Raw genomic sequence first — 22,271 nt, 5'->3', positions numbered from 1 at the left:
GGGAACACCATCACTGCAAGTTCCCTCCGAGTCTTCCTGATTTGGAAACATAATGCCACTCCTTCAGTGTCATTGGGTCAAAATCCTGGAATTCCCTCCATCATGGTATTTTTGATATGTGCATGCCACATTTACTGCAGCAGTTCAAGAAGGCAGCTCACTAACACCTCCTCAAGGGCAACCAGGGATGTACGATTGGCTCTGTATGATAACGATTTCCTCCTGCCTGCCATGTCTAGGCAAAATGTCAAGAAGCATGCAGAGCAAATCCAGACTGATGGTTCTTGTCTGGAAAAGATGGTATGGCCACAAGTGACATCTGGGATATCTGCTGAGTGGTGAGCTGATCTAGGAATGGCACATGATAAGATAGGGCTGGAACTGGACATGACAAACACCCATAAGGGCATGGTAGGTAGTAATGAGGCAAGTTTGGTAAGATACAGTGAGAAAGCTTGTAGCAGATGTAACTTGGATTTAGCCAAAAGAAATGTAAGATTCAGCCCCAGAGCTCATACCAAGCAATTACAAATGGTTTGATAATGCTGCTGATCTGCTTTTGCCCATTTCCAGGTTTGGCTAATTTAGAGTAACCTGGGGGAAAGTTTATCTTTTCACAAGCACTGACCAATGGGATTCGGTATTCACCCAGCAGGATTGGCTGATACTGTCAATGTAACTGGTATTTCAAGTTGTTAGACTTTGACATATTGCGATCTCAATGTCCTTCTACTGAAGACTTGACGTGGGCATCCTTGCCCACTTGGCATCAGTAACTCAGATTAATACCAACACGAGTGGCTGGTGACAGTGAATCTACCCAGGGAATCTGAGTTGGTTCCAGTGAACACGACACCAACACATCCATATGGTTGAGATTTTGTCACTTGGACCAATTAATGAGCCAAGGCTGACAATGGTATTCACATATCGCCTTTCGCCTCATCAGAATTTCTCAGGTTATTCCATATCACAAAGTGTAGTCATGGCATTTCTCCACATCCTGCAGCCTCTCAGAGGAAAATTGTTCATTTACTTCCAACTTACCTTTGTGCTGTGGCCATATTCTTATTAGAGAGGGGATTCAGATCGCCAACGCCATTTTGATATTAACTTTCCAAACATAGACTGGGACTGCCAAAGTGTTACGGGTTTAGATAGGAATTTGTTAAGTGTGTACAAGAAACTTTTCTGATTCAGTATGTGTATGTTCCTACTACAGAAGGTGTAAAACTTGACCTACAGTTGGGAAATAAGGCAGGGCAGGTGATTGAGGTGTCAGTGGGGGAGCACTTTGGGGCCAGAGACCGCAATTCTATTAGTTTTAAAATAGTGATCGAAAAATATAGACCGAAACTAAAAGTTGAAGTTCTAAATTGGAAGAGGACTAATTTTGATGGTATTAGGCAAGAACTTTCAAAAGCTGATTGTGGTTGGATATTCGCAGGTAAAGGGATAGCTGGAAAATGGGAAGCCTTCAAAAATGCAATAACGAGAGTCTAGAGACAGTATATTCCTGTTAGGTGAAAGGTAAGGCTGGTAGGTGTAGGGAATGCTGGATGACTAGAGAAAAAGAAGGAAGCTTATATCAGGTATAGACAGGAGAGATCGAGTGAATCCTTAGAAGAGTATTAAGGCAGAAGGAGTATACTTAAGAGGGAAATTAGGAGGGCAAAAAGGGGACATGAAATAGGTTTGGCAAATAAGGTTAAGGAGAATCCAAAGGATTTTTATAAATACACAACGAATAAAAGGGTAATGAGGGTGGGAATAGGACCCCTCAAAGATCAGAAAGGTGGACTATGTGTGGAGCCGCAGGAGATGGGGGGAGATACTCAACAAGTATTTTGCATTAGTGTTTACTGTGGGGAAGGACATGGAAAATGTAAAGCGTGGGGAAGTAGATGGTGACATCTTGAAAAATGTCCATATTACAGAAGAGGAGGTGCTGGATGTCTTGAAATGCATAAAAGCAGATGAATCCCCAGGACCTGATCAGGTTTACTGTAGAACTCTGTGGGAAGCTAGAGAAGTGTTTGTTTGGTCTCTTGCTGAGATATTTGTTTCATCACTAGTCACAGGTGAGGTGCCGGAAGACTGGAGGTTGGCTAACGTGGTGCCACTGTTTAAGAAAGGTGGTAAGGAAAAGTCAGGGAACTATAAATCACTGAGCCTGACATCAGAGGTGGACAAGTTGTTGGAGGGAATCCTGAGGGACAGGATGTACATGTATTTGGAAAGACAAGAACTGATTAGGGATAGTCAGCATGGCTTTCTGTGTAGGAAATCATGTCTCATGAACTTGATTGAGTTTTTTGAAGAAGTAACAAAGAGGATTGATGAGGGCAGAGCGGTAGATGTGATCTATATGGACTTCAGTAAGGCGTTCGACAAGTTTCTCCATGGGAGACTGATTAGCAAGGTTAGATCTTATGGAATAAAGGGAGAACTAGCAATTTGGATCCAAAACTGGCTTGAAGGTAGAAGACAGAGGGTGGTGGTGGAGGGTTGTTTTTCAGACTGGAGGCCTGTGACCAGTGGAGTGCCACAAGGATCGGTGCTGGGTCCACTACATTTCATCATTTATATAAATGATTTGAATGTGAACATTGGTGGAATAGTTAGTAAGTTTCTGGAAGACACCAAAATTGGAGGTGTCATCGGCAGTGAAGGTTATAACGGGATCTTGATCAAATGGGCTAATGAGCTAAGGAGTGGCAGATGGAGTTTAATTTACATAATTGTTTGGTGCTGCATTTTGGAAAAGCAAATCTTAGTAGGACCTTTCCACTTAATGGTAAGGACCTAGGGAGTGTTGTGGAACAAAGAGACCTTGGAATGCAGGTTTATAGGTCCTTGAAAGTAGATTCACAGGTAGATAGGATAGAGAGGAAGGCATTGGTATGCTTTCCTTTGCTGGTCAGTGTACAGTGTATAAGAATTGGGAGGTCATGTTGCTGCTGTACAGGACATTGGCTAGGCCACTGTTGGAATATTGCATCCAATTCTGGTTTCCTTCCTAATGGAAAAAATGTTGTGAAACTTGAAAGGGCTCAGAAAAGATTTACAAGTATGTTGCCAGGGTTGGAGGATTTGAGCTATAGGGAGAGGCTGAATGCGCTGGGGCTATTTTCCCTGGAGCATCAGAGGCTGAGGGGTGACCTTATCGAGGTTTATAAAATCATGAGGAGCATGGATAAGATAAATAGAGAAAGTTTCTTACCTGGGGTGGAGGAGTCCAGAACTAGAGGGCATAGGTTTAGGGTGAGACGGGAAAGATATAAAAGACACCTAAGGGGCAACTTTTTCACGCAGAATGTTGTGCGTATATATAATGAGCTGCCAGAGGAAGTGGTGAATGCTGGTACAATTGCAACACTTAATAGGCATCTGGATGGGTATATGAATAGGAAGGGTTCAGAGGGATATGGGCCAAGTGCTGGCAAATGGGACTAGATTAAGTTAGGATATCTGGTCGGCATGGATGAGTTGGACTGAAGGGTCTGTTTCTGTACTGTACATTATTCTGTGACAGAATTGACTGCCTCAGTAGGGATGCCGTTGTGAGACTAGGGAATATTGGAAGTGAGTTTACTTAGCCTCACACCAAATTGTATGTGATGTTAGAATGCCGTGCCTAACTACAACATATCAGATTACTGCTGTTAGCTGCAAAAGGTTTAGGACAAGTAAATGACTGCACTGAATACGCAGCACATTAATGGGGTTAAGATTTCACAGCTTTTTAAAAGGATTTTGAAGTGGAGAGATTTTTGTCTGGATTAATGACCATGTTGCAGACTCTGCACAAGCTACTTAAGTATTCTTTAGTTTTAAGCCTACGTCAGACGACTCTTGAGTTTCAGAATGAATGCATCAGACCAGTTCCATGTTTGGCTTGATAGACTTATTGATTTTATAAAAAGGGAGAGGGTAGACAGACTATATGCCTGCTTCACGGGACAAGCAGGAGAAAACAATGGGGCGATTAGGAACCATCATATCTGCCCTCCACAGCATCTGCATTGCAGCAGCTGTGGTTTCTGGTAAGGCATTTAATACTTTCTGATGCAGAGGAGAGATAGTGGAAAGTTTATGGTCGTCACTGAGATTAAGGCTTCGTAATTGCTCACTGGTTAATTTAAGTTTCATGTGTGGTATGATGTCATTAAGCCTACTTTGACTGGGTTTGATTCAGGTATTTTCAGATTTGACTTCTCATGGCTGGAACAGAACTGCAGCCCACCAGCTAGTCTTTGTAACCATAAATTCAGAGGTAGAAGTTGGTCAGAAAGAGAGAGAGAGAGAGAGAGAGAGACCATTTGAACAATACTCACATTTGCATTTTGGCTAAAGTAGCATCAGAGCCAGCTGTGATGAACATTTCCACATATAAAAGACATGTAACCACATGAAGAACCTTTTCTTTGGACTGCCTCCCACATTGACATTCATGCTAATTGCTGCTGTGTCCATCCTGCAGTTCCTATTCCTTCTCCCGTCCTCAAAATGCAGATCCTGATTTCTGTTCTCTCCATGGCATTGCCAACTGGACTTTGCAGCGAGGTTGGTAGTATTCCTGGGGCTAAGTGATGAAAGTTTTGTGAGATCATGTCCTAATTCAGGTCTTTACCACAAAAAAACTAGGCTGGCCATGTGCAGTGTTGAGTGAGTGCTGCATTGTTGGATTGCAGGATTTTGGATGAGACATTAAACCAAAGTCTTGTTTGTGCCCTCAGATGGATCTGGCTTTATTTTGAAAGAGAACAGGAGCGCTACTCTCAGTGTCATTGCTTGTAGCACCCCTCATAGCAAAAAATTAATTATCTGTTCGTTATCAGTTTGCTATTTGTGGGATTTGCTGATCACCAATTGCCTACCAGATTTACAATATTAGAGCAGTCATTTCACTTCACAAGTCCTTCACTGGCTTTAAAATACTTTAGGATGTCCTGTAGCTATGTGATATATTACATATTATATATATATTAGACCTTTTATTTAAGAAAACCTCTCCCCCTTAGTTACTTCCCCTTCTGAAACTCAGGACTTCCCTTCAGTTCCAGCTTCTTCTGCTCTTGTAACACTGATTCTTTTCATTCTACCCACTCTGGCTTTTTCCCTCTCAAACACAATACCCAGTTCTCTCTGGCCAACCCATACTTCACGTTTTAAAAACTGACGATTCAATTATTCCTGCAATTCACCATGAAGATCCCTCATGATAATGTCTGTCAAGTCCCTTTACTTTTTCCCTAATTGCTCTGAATCATTCTTGCCTACACTAGAACACTCTTTATAAATGTATCTTCTTGCTGTTGTTGACTGGCCTAAAGAATCCCAACAGAATAAACGCAGGAAATACACTAAGGATATGTTAGCCATTATTGCAAGGTGAATCGAGCACAGGAGCAGGAATATACAGGACCTTGGTTAGACCACACCTAGATTACTGTGTGTAGTTTTGGTCTCCTTATCTGAGGGAGGATCCTATGGCTATGGAGCAGTACAGCAAAGGTTGACTAGACTGATTCCTGGCATAGCAGGAGGGACGTATGAAGACAGACTGATTGTTTAGTTCGATATTCACTGTAGTTTAGATGAATGGGGTGGGGGTGGGGGGGTTGCAGAGCAGGGCGGAAATCATAGAAACCTATCAAATTCTAACAGGAATTGACAGGATAAACACAGGAAAGATGTTCCTGATGACTGGGGACACCAGAATCAAACCCAGTCTAAGGATACAGGGGAGGGCATTTAGGACTGAGATGAGAAGAATATCTTCACTCAGCAAGTATGGAGCTTGTGGAATTCTTTGCCACAGAAAGCAGTTGAGGCTAAAATATTTAATGTTTTCAAGAATGAGTTAGATATAGTTCTCAGGACTAAAAGGGTCAAAGGGTATGGGGAGAAAGTAGGAACAAGGTACTGAGTGGGATGATCAGCCATAATCATATTGAATGGTGGAGCAGGCTTGAAGGGCCAAATGGCCTAATCCTGCTCCTATTTTCTATGTTTCTGTGCTTTCACGCTGAAATATCGAGAAAGTCATTAAAAACCAATATAAACAATAAGGTTGCAAAGAGGTATGTCTGTGAATACATTTCTATGCAGGTCATTCTGCTAAAACATGCATTTCATTAACGCAAATTCACTATAACTCAATTGATGAACTGAGGACACTATTTCTAAAGTGCGAACTTTTAAAATATGTGTTGGCTGTAACACGATTACATTGCCAACATTTTTCTATAACATAGGTTGCACAAGAACGCAACCATCACATTATGGAAGAACTTTAGAAACGAGCCTGGTAGCATCATGATACTAAACCAGCAATTGAGAGAATGGAGACTCAAAAACTGACATTGTAGTGTGTAATTTCAAAACCAATTTAGTTATTAATAAAAGTGACTATGAAATTGAATAGTTGCTAAAAAGAAAACTCAGCTGATTCACGAATGCCCTTTTGAAGAGGAAACTAATCACCGTTCCTTCAGCTGGTCAAACTAGGAGTCCTAAGTGCTTTATCAACAGGATTGACTCTTCATTAGCCTCTAATGTGACTTAGCATATAACAGAAATCTATCAGTCATTCGAAACAAAGTGCTTCATCTGTGATGGGAGAGGTAAACTGATAAGTAAGACCTGCTACTTTACCAGTCTCACTGCTCATATAAATTTGTTGATTTTATCACCAAAATGGCCAATTCGTTCTCTTTTGTATACCATTTAGACAAAAACAGACTTTCACCAGACTTCTTTCAGGAACATACAATAATCTGTTCATTATATAACAAAAAGTTTTAGTTAAAACAGATGACAAACGTTGGTTAATACCTAAACAATGCCTAAAATGAAATCCCCATTATCCCAATGCGAGTATGTGGCACTGTAGCTCAGTGGTTCACACTGCTATCTCACAGCATCAGTGACCTGGGTTCAATTCACCCTCAGGTCACTGTCTATGTGAAGTTTGTGTGTTATCTGTGTGAGTTTCCTCTATGTGCTCCAGTTTCCTTCCACATTCCAAAGATGCGTAGATTATGTTGATTGGCCATGCTAAATTGCCGATAGTATACCCATAAGTGGATTAGCCATGGGAACTTTTAGGTCTGGGTGGGATGCTCTTCAGAGGGTCAGTGTGGACCCAATGGGCCAAATGGCCTGCTTCCACACTGTAGGATTCTATGACTGCATTATTTACTTGTACTAGCTATTAGAAAGGAATATTAGATCAGACATTTTATTAAAGATAATTCAAGGCTTACTTTTTGGATAAAGATGGAATCACTATCATGGTATTTATGAGTCGTCCTGGCCCCTTCTTTATAAAATGCACATTTATCTTGTGGTAGTGAGGAGTTGAGTTCTCAGCAGCAATTAATATTTCTATAAGCTGGCAGGTTTAGCTAAATTGAAACCCCTCCCCTCCCCTCTAACCTCTCCCCACCTCAACTATCACCCAATTTCCTGCCTGTGCAGGATATAGGGGACATTACTATAACTGGAACCTTATCCTCTTATTCACAAACACTGTCACACTCACACACTACAAAATATGACTATCTCTGCAAACAGGACTTTTTTCTTTGGAAAAGACAAAACAATAAAACACGTCTTTGGACAAGAGTCTGAAAATAAATGATAATATTTGGTGACTTCTGTCAGCCTGCCAGGTTCCTTGTTAACAAAATCAAATTGTTGACAGCTGCAAACTGATGGAAGATCTTCAATTCCAATTGAAATCAAACTCAATTGGTGACTTTAGAAATTGGCCTAGTTCAGCTTTTCAAAGTTTAGAAGAAATATTGATATTTGGAAACTGTCAGGTTCCCAGAACTTTCTGCTAAGATAAGGAGAGGAGAGAGACTGTCACCTCCTGGGAGCTTTCTTCCATATGACTACTTATAAAAATAAATAAACTAAGTCCAGAAAGGGTTGCAAAACAACTATCAGCCTGGAGTCACCACATTCCCCACTCCCACCCTGAGACTGTATTTTCAAAGTCAGATTTCCCAGCAATTAAGGGTCATAAATCCAATCTCTTAGCTCCCCTAAAACCTTTGCTTGTCTTTTCTTGAAAGTCACTTGAATTTCTTTAAATAGCACAGGTTAAATTTTTGATTTCCTGTCTCAGAAACCGCTTGGTGTAAAACACTTTTCAATTCAGAAAGTGTCCAAGCACTTCCAGATTTTCACATAATTCATAAATATAAATATATCTTCACAACAAAAGTCAGAGATAAATCTTTTAAGACCAACTAAAGTTTGGCAATTAATCATGAGCTTGCCAGTGAAGGTCTCATCCCAAGACTAAATCATTTAAAAGCATATATAGATAGATATCATATGTCAGCATTTATTCTGCATAATGCATGCCATTGGCAATTTATTGCCAGGATTAGTTCAATATAAATCAGTATGTATCTGCAATGTCCTGTCAGGAGACTCCTCCTTTATTTTTGAGTTGATTCTTAAATGTTTTGCACTTTAGAGTACAAACGTGAATCTCAGCATCTGACCTCCTGTGAACTGAACAGAGCAGCCTCCCAGACAATTGACAATTACATTCCCCAGTGTACTCCAGAGGGCAAGTACAGGTAAGATAACCCATGGATTTTATCTGGTTTATTTCCAACATATGAGCTTGTGTAGAAAGAGACATTGGAAATGGAATTTGCAAGCTCGGGTTAATTGTGTTGAATCCCTGTCCATTATCAGAACTGATGATTGGCTGAGTAGAGAGGGCACATGTGGTGTAGTGGCAGTGTCCTTACCTCTGAGGCAGGAGGCATAGGTTCATCCACAGGTTGGCATAATATTTTCAAACATCTTGATTAGAAAATATCTTAACTGAGGAAAGAAACATCAGTGGTTAACTTTTGTATGAGTCCATTAGGATTAAAATGATAGCAAAGGAGCAAGTGAGAGCCATTAAAGTCAATTTTGGCTGTGACAAGAGTTCGCTTTTAGTGAATGCAGAAAAAAAGGTACAGTAGAAGAAATACACAGAAAATGTTAATAAATATCTAGTGATGTGGGAAGATGTGAAAATAAAGGTTTTTCAATAAGCATATTAAGCAACAGAAGCAGCATGTTGTAGACAGGACTACACAATTCTACAATCAATGGATTAGATTAAGCACCTAGGGTCCTGCCATGTCTAATTGTGAATGGTGGTGAACAATGTAAAAACTTAATGGGAGAAGAGGATCCTTGAGCATTCCCTTCCCCAGGGTCATAGAGAGGGCAAAAAAAATACAATATCTCTGCTCCCTCATGATGTCACCACCTGAATGGTCTTTGGATGATCTAACTAATTCTATGTGATACCAAGAGATGGCTGAGTGCTCTGCAGACAGTATAAGCTATAGGCCTCAGCAATGTTCCAGCTACACTGCTGAATGCCAGTGCTGCAGAACCAGGCAGACCTCTGGCCCAGCTGTTCTGGTACAGCTTCAACACTGCCATCTCCTCAAGAAAGTTTTAAAAAAATGCTCAGATAAAATCTGCCACAAAATACTGTACAAGTCCAATCTGACCAGTTCCCACAAATCAGTCTGATCAGTACCCAAACCATTTTCTAGTGGTTTTTCACTGCTTGGACTGAAAGCCTGGATTCGTTCACCCTTGATAGAATTAGTTTGCAAGTTTTGAAGTTCACAAACTTCTTTCAGCAGGAAGACTACATAAAGGTGGTTGATGCCTCCTGCTGCTCAAACCTGGTAGATATCCATATCTGGAAAATCTACTGACCCCATTAGAAAGCACACCACATCCCACAGAATACCGAGAACGATACACCTCTCTGTTGACTGAAAGCATCAGCAACCACAACCAGGTAACTGAGCCAAGTGGTGAGATCCAAGGTTTCAACATGCCCATCAAAGATCATGACAATCCTTCACTGTTTGAGGACAATGCAGAGGAAGTGAAGACATTTACCTTCCCAAGTGGAACATGAATAGCTCAAATGATCACTGTGGTCATCTATATGTTAGACCATTAAATGCTTGAAGTATTGTCTTGAGAGATCATTTCCTTTTAGCAACACAACCATCCATGCTCAGCCAAATAAAGCTGTTGGATGGACTTTTAACCTTGACTGCCACATATAACTACTTTGCCGGTAATATAAAGAAAAAGCATCTTAACTTCAGCTACCAAATTTGATTCTGTAATCCTCTTGGTGCAAACCATTACTTAATCTCAGTCTTAGAACTTTCAAAGGAACTGGCTGTAATAGTTTTATCTGGGAAGAAGTTCAAGATTTTCACTATCTATTAGTTAAAGTAGCACTGCCGAACATCCCCATCGAATGGATGAGCTAATTTAACAGTTATGCCCTTTATTCTGAATTTCCACATTGGAGGAAGTTGTTTATTTTCCTCTATTTGTCCTATCAAATCCTTGCTTTGATCCCCATTGAATCCTGGTACATGAGGGAGTATGAATCTAATGTGAGCTGTGGGCCTCTGCCTTTGAAGTGAAGCCTTACTCATCTCGATCAAAGATGTCTGACAGGTGTCTGCTGTCTGGATTTGAGAGACTTCAAAATTCCCAGCTTTGAAATAAGCATCCTCAAACTGGACCTGAACACCTCTACTCCAGATCCAGTGATCTGTGTTGCAGTTAGACTAGGTTCAGATTAGATTCCACACAGTGTGGAAACAGATCCTTCGGCCCAACCAGCCCACACTGACCCTCCGAAGGGTAATCCACCCAGACCCATTCCCCTCTGACTAATGCACCTAACACTATGGGCAATTTAGTATGGCCAATTCACCTAACCTGCACATCTTTGGACTGTGGGAGGAAACCGGAGCACCCAGAGGAAACCCGCGCAGACACGGGGAGAATGTGCAAACAGTCGCCCAAGGATGGAATCGAACCTGGGACCCTGGAGTTGTGAGGCAGCAGTGCTAACCACTGAGCCACCATGCCACGCTATAGTGAAACTCTGCTCTGAAGTTATTGTGTCCAATATTCCATGACAATTGTAATGTTGAATACATGTCATTGTTTAATAACATGTTCTTGATGCAGGAATGTGCAGTGCACGAAAGATGGACAATTCTGCTGGTGTGTCAATAACAAGGGTGATGCAGTGTTAGGTAGCAATCAAACTACATCACCAACTGCCTGTAAGTACATGAAAGCACCTAGAATAATCAAGAGAATAGTAGTAATTAGTTTTCCCTTTACCGTAATCAATAGTATTTTAACTTATTCTTAATTTCTAAACATCTCACTTTTGAAACTGTGCTCTATATTCCTCTATACAACTTGACACGGATCAGCTTTGTTGACTTTTTTCATATTCTTGAACAGAATTTTCTGTGGGGAGGACAGCCCTGCAAATAAAGCTGAGCTAGGTGAAGACAATTTCTGTACTGACACACTGTTGTAGGCCTCTGCAATCAGGTGATTATGCAAACTTGGTGCTCAAAGTTCAGGCCTCACTGCCTTCAGGAATGGAGGTGGACAGGACCCAAGAATTATGAGGCTGGCCAGCTCCCTGACATCAGCCATTTTGAGGGAGTTAAAATGGAGACAAATAGCAATGATAAACGATTAATGACCCCACTAGATTATATCTCATTCCCAGGTCATTGTTGTCCCATGTCAAAATTGTCTAAACCTCTCCATTAGATTTCAGTCTGTAAGCCTGAAACTATCTGGGCCTTTCAATTAGATTCCAGCCTGTAGGTCACACCCCAGCTAGCCATTACTCTATAGATAAACCACCTGAAACATTCTACTCGATTCCCGTCTACAATCTATCCCAGTTAACCACTTTTATTATGTTCTAAATTCTTTGAACCCATTAATTAAATTCCGGTCTGTAACTCAATTGTGATGATTGTGACTTTTACCTTTCATAGTTCTCACTTCTTCCAGTATCAATTTTCTCTTCAATTACTATATTACCCATTCTTGATTTCTCTGCAGGCTTATCCTTTTGCCAGCTCCATCGCCAGCAGGTTCTGGTAAGTGGTTATGTGAATAGCAGCAGTACCTCCTATATCCCACAATGCACAGAAACAGGGGACTATGAGATTATGCAGTGCAGCACTGCCCCCCGACAGTGCTGGTGTGTCGACAGTGATGGGATGGAAATCTATGGAACACGTCAGGACAAACGGCCACTGCAATGTGAGTCTCCATATTTTCTTTCAAATCAAAGGGATTTGATTATCTGAATGGCGGAGAGATTAAAACTGTGTAATGCATGAAGGAGCTCACGCAAAACAGAAGCCAAGGGAAATCATAAGGAGAGCTCTCCACTGGTTGAAGTTACCCCTAGCACAAAGATAATTATGTTTATGGGGAGGTTCATCACCTCATTCCAAGAACATAAACCACAGGCATTCCTCACGGTAGTGTCCTAAGTGCAACCATCTTCAGCTACTTCATCAATTACCTTCCCTCCATCGTAACATCAGAAATGCAACATCACTGATGATTGCACAATGTTCAGCACCATTTGCAACTCCTCAAATACAGCCCATGTTCGAAAGCAACAAGAACTGGAAAATATCCAGGCTTACGTTGATTAGTAGCAAGTAATTTACACAAATGCCAGGCAAAGACCAATCTCCAACAAAAAGAATTTAACCATTTTCCCTTGATGTCTGATGGTGTTACAATTGCTGAAAATAGACCTTTCTTTGGGTTTACTGGGTTGATACACATCCTGTTGTGGCACTGATCTCCACACTTCATGGGACATGGACATCCCACTGTCAGCATCCTGAGGGTTACTGTTGACCAGAAACCAAACTGAACCAGCGAAAGGAATACAAGGGCAGGTGTGTCAAGGGGGTAGTAATACTGTGCGAGTAACTCACCTCCTGACTCCCCATAGCTGGTCCACCATCTGCAAAGCACAGGTTAGGAGTGTGTTAGAGTACTAATTTGCCTGGTTAGGTGCAGCTCCAACAACGTTCAAGAAACTTGACACTATACGGTACAAAACCATCTGCTTGATCGACACCATATCGACAACCTTAAACAGTCAGATCTCTCACCACCAACATACCGTGTGTCATCTTGAAGATACACAGCAGCAACTTACGGAGGCCCCTTCGACAATATATTCCAAATCTACCATCTAGAAAGATAAGGGAAGCAGAAGCATGGGAGCACAACTATCTGTAAGTTCCCCTCTGAGCTAAACACCATCCTGACCTGCAATTAAAGTCGCTGTTCAGTCATCAGTGCCTGATATCCTGGAATCTCTTTCCTAAGAGCACCTCCAGGAACTGTACAGCTGAAGAAGATGATTCACCATCATCTTTTCAAGGGTAATTAAAGATGGGAAATAAATGCTGGCCTAGTCATCAATGTTCACATCCTGTGAAATGCCATAACAGGATATGTATCAGCCAAGTAGACCCAAGGAGAGGTCCACATGGGGCTGGAGGATCCCCAGGAATTAAGTAGTATATCTTCTTTAGATTTTTGGAAGCATTACATTTTGCTGATCTTCAAGAGCAATTGGGACTTATATTTTGATTTTTTGATTGTTATATTTTGATTGTTGAATGAAACTTCAGTAGTATATGATATGATTTTTTAAAAGTTTGTTAATTTGAGTAGGAGGATGTAATATGTAGTTCCAACATGTGTTTCCAATTCTTCTGGAGGAACCCAGAAGTCAGGAGTAAGTCATTGAGGTTATCCCAATACTGTAGGACTATATTACTCTATTTAGTCTGTTGAGTCCAGTTCTGATAGCATTCCATATTCTTCCCTTTGCCTGGTATTGTTTAATACCTTTGGTTAACTCAAACATATAAATCTCAGATTTATGGCACACATCTGATCCAGAATCATCTTCCAGAAGGTTCTAATTTCTTCATATATTTAAGATTAAGATTCTTAGAATGGCTGCAAGCAATACAAGAGAAAAATCATCAGGCGATTTAAAAAGAATGATTTTTAAAATTTTATTTGACAGTTCTGTTCATGAAAATATTGGAAATAAACAAGGTTGTTTACCTGACCAATCAGATAACAATGAGGGTGATGTACCAGGAGCATATGGTTAGGGCAGTTAGAGAGAGAAGGACATGTGATAAAATTTTAAGCACTGTATTGGGAATCCAAGCTCCATCTCATAAAAGAAACTTCGATTTGGAAATAATTGTTAATCTTGTTTGAAGAATCTGCACAGAGGCCGGTATCCTATCACCAAGTCACCCTTTATTTACTTGTGCATGGTACAGTGGCTAAAGCCAGCCAGCTCAGAGTCAGTCCCTGAAGTGAAGAGATTTTAACCTTCTGGTTATATAAGCCAAGGCTTCCTGACTGGCCTAGATTAACAACACCAATCAAGGATCTCGTAGTCAACAAATTCAGCTGAGTCCAATCATAACATTGTTCAAAGGAGTCAGGGAGGATTCATGAAATGAGATAAAAATGCCAAGTTGATGGTAGGTGAAATCCACTTTGAGATTTAGGCAAATATGTGCTGTGTTGGTTTTCAATTAAAAATCATTTCAAGCTACAAAGCTTCTTTGGGAAGTTATGTTGAGGTTATACAGAACATTGATGAGGCCTCTTCTGGAATATTGTGTCCAGGCCTGGTCACCCAGTTATAGGAAAGATATTATTAAGCACAGAGGGTTCAGAAGAGATTTACCAGCATGTTGCTAGGTATGGAAGATTTGAGTTATAAACCAAGACTGGGACCTTTTTTACTGGAACTTAGGGGGTTGAGAGGCAAACATAGAAGATTACAAAATACTGAAAGGTATAGACAGCCAATGGGAGTTGTCTTTTCCCTAGGTTGGGGGATTTCAAGGTGAGTGCAGAGAGATTCAAAATATACATGAGGGGTATGCATGTGGAATGAACTTCCTGAGGAAGTTTTGGATGTGAGTATAATTACAATATTTAAAGGACATTTGGACAAGTACATGAATGGAAAAGTTTGGAGGGATATGGGCCAGGAGCAGGCAGGTGGGACTAGTTTAGTTTGGGATTATGTTCAGCATGAACTGGCTGGACCAAAGGGTCTGTTTCTGTGCTGTTTGGCTCTATGTTTATATGTTATCATTTATTTAGGTTGATCTTCAAGCTATCAATCATACAAACACTTCCAGGTTACTATCTAGAAAACAGGAAAATCCCTATTACACCAGATCCAATGGACAGAATGTGGCAAGTCTGGAGGAAAGGGGAAATGAGAATAGCTGCACCATGATGCATCTATGCCATCAAAAAATGTTTTTGACAATTAGGCAGGCAAAAGGATTGGCTGGGCTGCTGACAAAAGACAGGCAATTTGCCTGTTTAAGGCCCCAATTTGGGCAATTTGTGATTTTACTGAAATTACTCCAGATGTTTGAGAGAGCTATTGGAGATGGAACCTCCAAGCCCCAAAGAGTGCCTGAAGTCCCAATGAGTTATCGAGAGATGTTTTCCCTCCCATCCTAGGGACTTGCCTACTCTGTTCATTTTAATTCTAAACTTATATCTTTGAAGTCACCTCCATATTGAGGTGCCTGCTGAGCCTCCTCCAAGTCTCAACAACGTCCAACTCTCCCTTAATTGGACTTTGATCTTGGAGGCTACCTTTGGGTAAAGATCTCCTTTGTTCTAACTTCCACAAGCTACAGGCTCCTGACCACCATTTCATCCTGAAGTTAGGGCCTCAAATCCCTCCGAAAGATACATCAATACTAATTCAACTGGTCCAGGCTTAAACTTCTGGGCTTGAAGGTTAGGGGTTCAGGGCTCATTCCAAGATTCATGACACTTGTGCACAATGCACACAGATTGAATTTGTGACAGTCAGATGTCTTAACGGCTAAGGAGTGCTTAATGTCAACAGTGTGGTAGTCCTTTCTGACACTGGACACCTGTCCGTGCTTTATGAGGATTGATGCCCCCCAGTGGCCTCTCACTGCATGTACAGAGGGACCTTGTATTATTTGGCATTCGATTATCCGAATTTCGGAATATCCGAACAAGATTGCAAGGTCCTGATGCTTGGCTAAACTGTGTTGTCCAGCATTCCATTATCCGAATATTTGATTATCCAAAGAAAATACTCGCCACCTGTGTTGTTCAGTTAATCGAGGTTCCTCTGTATTTATCTCTGTCTCTCTCTCTGTCTCTCTCGCTCTCTCTCTAACAGCAAATGATGCAAATGACCCCTTCCAGATAATGGCTCATCACCAATGTAGACTGAGCTCTTGTTTAAAATTAATCCACAGTATCTACCCCTCTTAATTTGAATAATATGATTCATATGGTGTGAAATCTTTGAAAACACACCATTTACTGGAATCTGTCCTTCAGTGAGCAGAAAATCAGGGTCTGATGGAGTTCCACCAGCAAACTTTTGAATGAGAAGGGAAGCCTCTTAGAATTACTCTGATGAAGGCTTTATTTTCATACTCATGTTACTTTGTATTAATAAAGGTCCCACAAGCTGCGAGGTCCAAGATCGGCGAATTCTCCATGGCAATGGAGTGAGGTCCCCACCTCAATGTTCCAAAGATGGGAAGTTCTTGCCCGTCCAGTGTAGGTTCATCAATACAACCAACATGATGATCTTCGACTTACTCAATAACTTCAACAGGTAAGGAAGAGGGGATCATGTTTCAGAAATATGAGGACATAAGGGCAACCTTCCCTTAGCCAGTCATTTTAACACAGCATCGTGCTCACATGCCCACTTGTCTGTCCTCAGTGTGCTGCAGTGCTCCAGCAAATCACAGTGAAAACTAGAGGAACAACACCTTATGTTCAAACTAGACACTTTACAACCTTCAAGGCTCAATATTGAATTCAACACCTTCAGATTGTGAACTCATTCTTACCCTTTCTTTTCACTTTGCTTGTTACATTTTCTGTCACCATGTCCTCCATCAACCACACTCACCGCACCCACCCCAACTACAGTGGGACAGTCTGTTCTTTCCAGTCTGGCAGTTGAGACACCATTGTTCTGCCAGTCACTTGCTCTGCACTATCAACATACCTCACTTTAGCTCTGATGAAGAATCATCTAGACTCGAAATGTTAGCCTGCTTTCTCTCCATGAATGCTGCCTGACTGCTGTGATGTGATGTCCAAACTTCCTACCTAAAAAATGTGAGTCTCGAACAATCAACTCCTTCAAGATGGACCTGCATGCAATAACAACAATAACATGGCATGAATGAAGGTTTCTGAAACAGATGGGCTAAGCAGGGATGAGCTGGTTGGTGTCTTTCTCATTGGTAGAGGGATTTTGGAAGGCTGATTGTATTGAAGAGAAACAGTGTAAAACAATGAGTAGCAATTATGAAGATGAGGTGTCAGTTGTGAAATTTTGAATATAATGAGAAGAAGAAAAGATAGGAATACTAGGTTTTAAGGTTCCTGAGAATGATAGAGTCAGAATAAGAGATGGTAGAATGAGACTTTATTTTAATATGCTGAGAATATAGAGAGATTGTTGGTTCCTTTAGCATACTTCAAACCTGTGATCTAATAGGTTGATCCTCTGTCACCCATGATCTCTCTTCAGTCTTTGATGTTTGCATTTTACCAGCACTATGGCCAGGAGAGCTCTAGGCTTTCTTTAATTGATCCTCATTATGACAGAATCAAGACTTACTGCAAGACTTACTCCAACTCCATTTTGATACAGGTCATTCTGCTATAACGCGACAGTTGTGTTGGTCTGCAACCTCACGCTACAGAAAATCACACTATGGAAAACTGCTGTAGAAAGTCACGCTGTAGAGGATCGCTAATAAAAAATCACTATGCTTGTTCAGTAAAAAGTTTGTGTTATCCAAACAACGTCCACAATTTATCAATCACATTACAGCCAATTTGTGCTGATGAAATGTATGTTATACCAGAACAACCTTTATTTCTCTTAAATGCCAAAGCATAAAATGTATCACTTCTTAAGTCTTCCTTATCTTACTTCAATCCCATACTTGTTAAAAGCCTAAATTGTTCTTGTAATTATTTCCTCATTCACATTATGCACTGTGTGATTCTTTTCAACTTTTTGCCAATTAGCTTCACAATCTCTCAATGGAACAAAAGAACATTTGAATGAATGTTGTCAGGCTATTATACCACAGCATAGTAACCCAAACCCTGATTCCACAGTCTCTATGCACACTTCCTTTGTAGAAAGTTTCAATGAGTCACAAGTAGGTGGGTATAAGGAATTAAGGGCTACGGGAGAATGCAGGTAAGTGGAGTTGAAATGCCCATCAGCCATGATTGAATGGCAGAGTGGACTCGATGGACCGAATGGCCTTACTTCCACTCCTGTGTCTTATGGTCTTAAGGTATGTTTTAAAGGGAGGTGAGAGTTTGAGAGAGAGAGAGTGGAGTTTAGGAAACAAGTGTGATACCCCAAGCTCTGTACCCACTTTCTTTGGCTATCCAATCTTGAGGTAGGAGTTGAACCAAGACCTTCTGCTCAGAAGTGGGAATCCTATTTACATACCATAACAGCTGCATTTATCGCTTAAGGGAGATCAGGGCAGAGTGAAAACTACAGCTGCTCTTACATATGCGTCCACCAGGGGGAGACCTGCAATTAATTTTGGAAGAATAAGCACAGGATATAACCAGTCACAATGTTTATCTGCTTTATTACTTGATAACATGGCCTTTACAAAACCACACTTGGGAGTGGAGGTTGTGTGTAGTCCCTCTTCAAGTCTCTTTTGTGGGGAAGCTGTTGCACTGCAACTACCATACACAGTTCTGGCTGACCAGGAAACCCTCCCACTCTTCCTACATGTAGTGAACATTTCAGGAGAACTTGTAGAGTGACAAGCAAACTGTTTCACAACATTAAGGCACACTTTCCACAGACATCAAATCCTGAAGTGAAACTTGAGCCTAGTGCTAGGGCTGTTACCACACATATCGAAAGTAGAAAGTATATTCCTGTTAGGGTGAAAGAAAAGGCTGGTAGGTTTAGGGAATGCTGGATGCCTAAAGAAATTGAGGTTTTGGTTAAGAAAAAGAAGGAAGCACATATAATTTTATTGGCCAGAGTATTGAGTACAGGAGTTGGGAGGTCATGTTGCGGCTGTACAGGACATTGGTTGGACCACTGTTGGAATATTGCGTGCAATTCTGGTCTCCTTCCTATTGGAAAGATGTTGTGAAACCTGAAGGGGTTCAGAAAAAGATTTACAAGAATGTTGCCAGGGTTGGAGGATTTGAGCAATGGGGAGAGGCTGAACAGGCTGGGGCTGTTTTCCCTGGAGCGTCGGAGGCTGAAGGGAGACCTTATAGAGGTTTACAAAATTATGAGGGGCATGGATAGGATAAATAGGCAAAGTCTTTTCCCTGGGGGCGGGGAGTCCAGAACTAGAGGGCATAGGTTTAGAGTGATAGGGGAAAGGTCTAAAAGGGACCTAAGAGGCAACTTTTTCACACAGAGGGTGGTACGTGCATGGAATGAGCTGCCAGAGGAAGTGGTGGAGGCTGGTACAATTGCAAGATTTAAAAGGCATTTGGATGGGTATATGAATAGGAAAGGTTTGGAGGGATATGGGCCGGGTGCTGACAGGTGGGACTAGATTGGGTTGGGATATATGGTCAGCATTGTCGGGTTGGACCAAAGTGTCTATGTTTCCATGCTGTACATCTCTATAACTCTATGACTCTACTGCATTGCAAAGTTAAAATTACAACTGCTGGTATTCATCCATCCACCAGGGGGAGATGTGCAATTCATTTTGGCAGAACAAGACTAATCAAATGAACACAGTATAATCTGGATGATGATAATTGATCCACAACAGTCCAATATACTACATTGAGGATATATATTTACATATATGCGTGGTCCGCTGTGTTATCAGTCTGTCTGAAGTTCATATCTATTTCATATTGCTCTTAAACTCTAGGAGTAGATTCCTTAAAGAGAGTAATGGGTGTGGATAGGTACTTCAAGGATAAATCACTTTCTAACAGAATGGATGCAATAAAACACATCAAAATTTTGAACTGGAACATTGCATCCTTTCCTGTTTTGACTATGCAGAGTTCGGAACCAATGGTATGGCTGAGTGGACATTCCTTCTACTACCTGAGCTCTTTTTTGTTGGTGTTGATGATTTGTTTGACCATGGAGATATCTGTGTGTGGCCTGGGGGTGGCAGTAGTGATATGGGGAACATTGCAATAGAAGGCAAGTCTCTTCTGGACAGATATTAAATATCAGCAATTTCCAGCATGGCCACTGGATGGCATCTAGACATAGAGTCATAGAGATATACAGCACAGAAACAAACCCTTCGGTCCAACTCGCCCATGCTGATCAGATATCCCAAATAAATCTAGTCCCATTTGCCCAACCCTGGCAACATCCTTGTAAATCTTTTCTGAACCCTTTCAAGTTTCACAACATACTTCCTATAGCAGGGAGACCAGAACTGCACACAGCATTCCAAATGTGGCCTAACCAGTGTCCTGTACAGCTGCAATATGACCTCCTAACTCCTTCACTCAATGAACTGGCCAATAAAGGGCAAGCATACTAAATGCTTTCTTCACAATCCTAGGACCACCTGACAACCACTTTCAAGGAACTATGCAACTGCACTCCAAGGTCTCTTTGTTCAGCAAAACTTCCAGGACCTTACCATTAAGGAAGAGAAAGTGAGGACTGCAGATGTTGGAGATCAGAGCTGAAAAATGTGTTGCTGGAAAAGTGCTCAGAAGAAGGGTTTATGCCCGAAATGTCGATTCTCCTGCTCCTTGGATGCTGCCTGACCTGCTGAGCTTTTCCAGCAACACATTTTTCAGCTCTTACCATTAAGGGTATACATCCTGCCCTGATTTGCTTTTCCAAAATACAGCATCTCACATTTATCTAAATTAAACTCCTTGACCCACTGGCCCATTTGAGCAAGATCCGGTTGTACACTGAGGTAGCCTTCTTCGCTATCTATTACACTTCCAATTTTGGTGTCACCTGCAAACTTTCTAACCATACTTCCTATGTTCACATCCAAATCATTTATATAAATGGTGAACAGCAGTGAACCCAGCACCGATCCACGGGTCACAGGCCTCCATTCTGTAGTTTTGAAAAGGTTTTGATCATCAACCTTGTAGCTAGTTGTGTGGCTCAGTATCAGATTTATTTGACAAAACTACTGTGATGCAATGTTAAACATTACATGAGTAAACGTGGTTGTTTAGTCCTCCCTAAACCAGTAATCTCCAGCACTGCTCTAACTGACATTAGTATTGGCATTTTGAATCAAGAACAGCACCATGTGGTAGATTTACGTGTTAAGTCATGGGGCAGGTTGGAAACATTATTTCTGAAACAATGTGATGGGTTAACATATCTTCTCATCTTTCAAAAGGGAATTTCACAGGACAGTAGGTCATTTGACATAGTAAGAATTGAATTCCTCACGAGCTGGGATGGAGAACAATTATGGATCATCATTGTCCCCTTAACAGCTTGATGTCCTTAGCGACTTGACCAGGACAATCTTACCTTTTCTTTATTTTACTGCAGGGTCATCTTTTGCCCACAGAGATTGTGTGTTCATACAGTGGGTGAACAATGACAGGGGTATCATTATGTTTTGGATTTGATGTGCCTGTGATCTTTCCTTACTTCTAATCATGTTTGCTTGTGGATGTAAGCCTGGGCTAAGTGGTAGCACCATTACCTAATCACATAATCTAGACTAGCACAGAGCAGAGGGAGAGTTTGTGCAATATGTCTGACCTCTCTGAAATATTTGAAGAAATGTAAGAGAAGCCTTTCAGTGTCAGGGCAGCATTTGTCCCTCAATCAAAGCCTGTAACATAATCTAACCAAGTCAGAAGTTACACAACACCAGGTGGCATTTGACTCCCAACTTTGTCCACCCCGGTCCAACACCGGCACCTCCACATTGTGATCTAACTATTATTGCATTGTGGATTGTGGGATCTTGCTGTGCATCAATCTGCTGCTGCAATTTCTACATTGCAGTGGAGGCTACACTTGAAAAGTACACAACCTGGCCTCTGATCATGGCATTATTTTGTTTGTAAATACTCTCAGTTGGCTATCTGCCATGTAGACAGCCCTGCTAGCTGCCCTCCTCATTCTGCCTGTGGGAAAATGTTGTGGGGACAGGATGAAGCCAGCAAAACTGACGTGTTGTCCGTGGATGTGTATTTTCTTATCCATCTACCCCTGTGCTAGCCGTTGTTTTGGGCTAAAAGTCCTATCCCACATATATGAGTAGATTGTGAGCACAGACGTGATTTAG

The 22,271-nt window shown here is 41.3% G+C and overlaps 1 protein-coding gene across 1 annotated transcript in view; it reads left to right on the top strand.

Annotated features, from left to right (window-relative positions):
- The first annotated feature begins 10,452 nt into the window (after positions 1–10,452).
- tg (thyroglobulin) overlaps positions 10,453–22,271 on the top strand; it is a 366,459-nt gene continuing 354,640 nt past the window's right edge. Inside the window, exons 1-4 of the mRNA XM_072569545.1 lie at positions 10,453–10,463; positions 11,050–11,147; positions 11,956–12,159; positions 16,438–16,597. Coding sequence (XP_072425646.1) covers positions 10,453–10,463; positions 11,050–11,147; positions 11,956–12,159; positions 16,438–16,597 — 473 coding nt within the window. The remainder of the gene's footprint in view (positions 10,464–11,049; positions 11,148–11,955; positions 12,160–16,437; positions 16,598–22,271) is intronic.

The sequence above is a fragment of the Chiloscyllium punctatum genome, chromosome 5 (genome assembly GCF_047496795.1).
Source record: "Chiloscyllium punctatum isolate Juve2018m chromosome 5, sChiPun1.3, whole genome shotgun sequence".
Taxonomy (NCBI): domain Eukaryota; kingdom Metazoa; phylum Chordata; class Chondrichthyes; order Orectolobiformes; family Hemiscylliidae; genus Chiloscyllium; species Chiloscyllium punctatum.
This window is presented reverse-complemented; position numbering and strand designations above follow the sequence as displayed.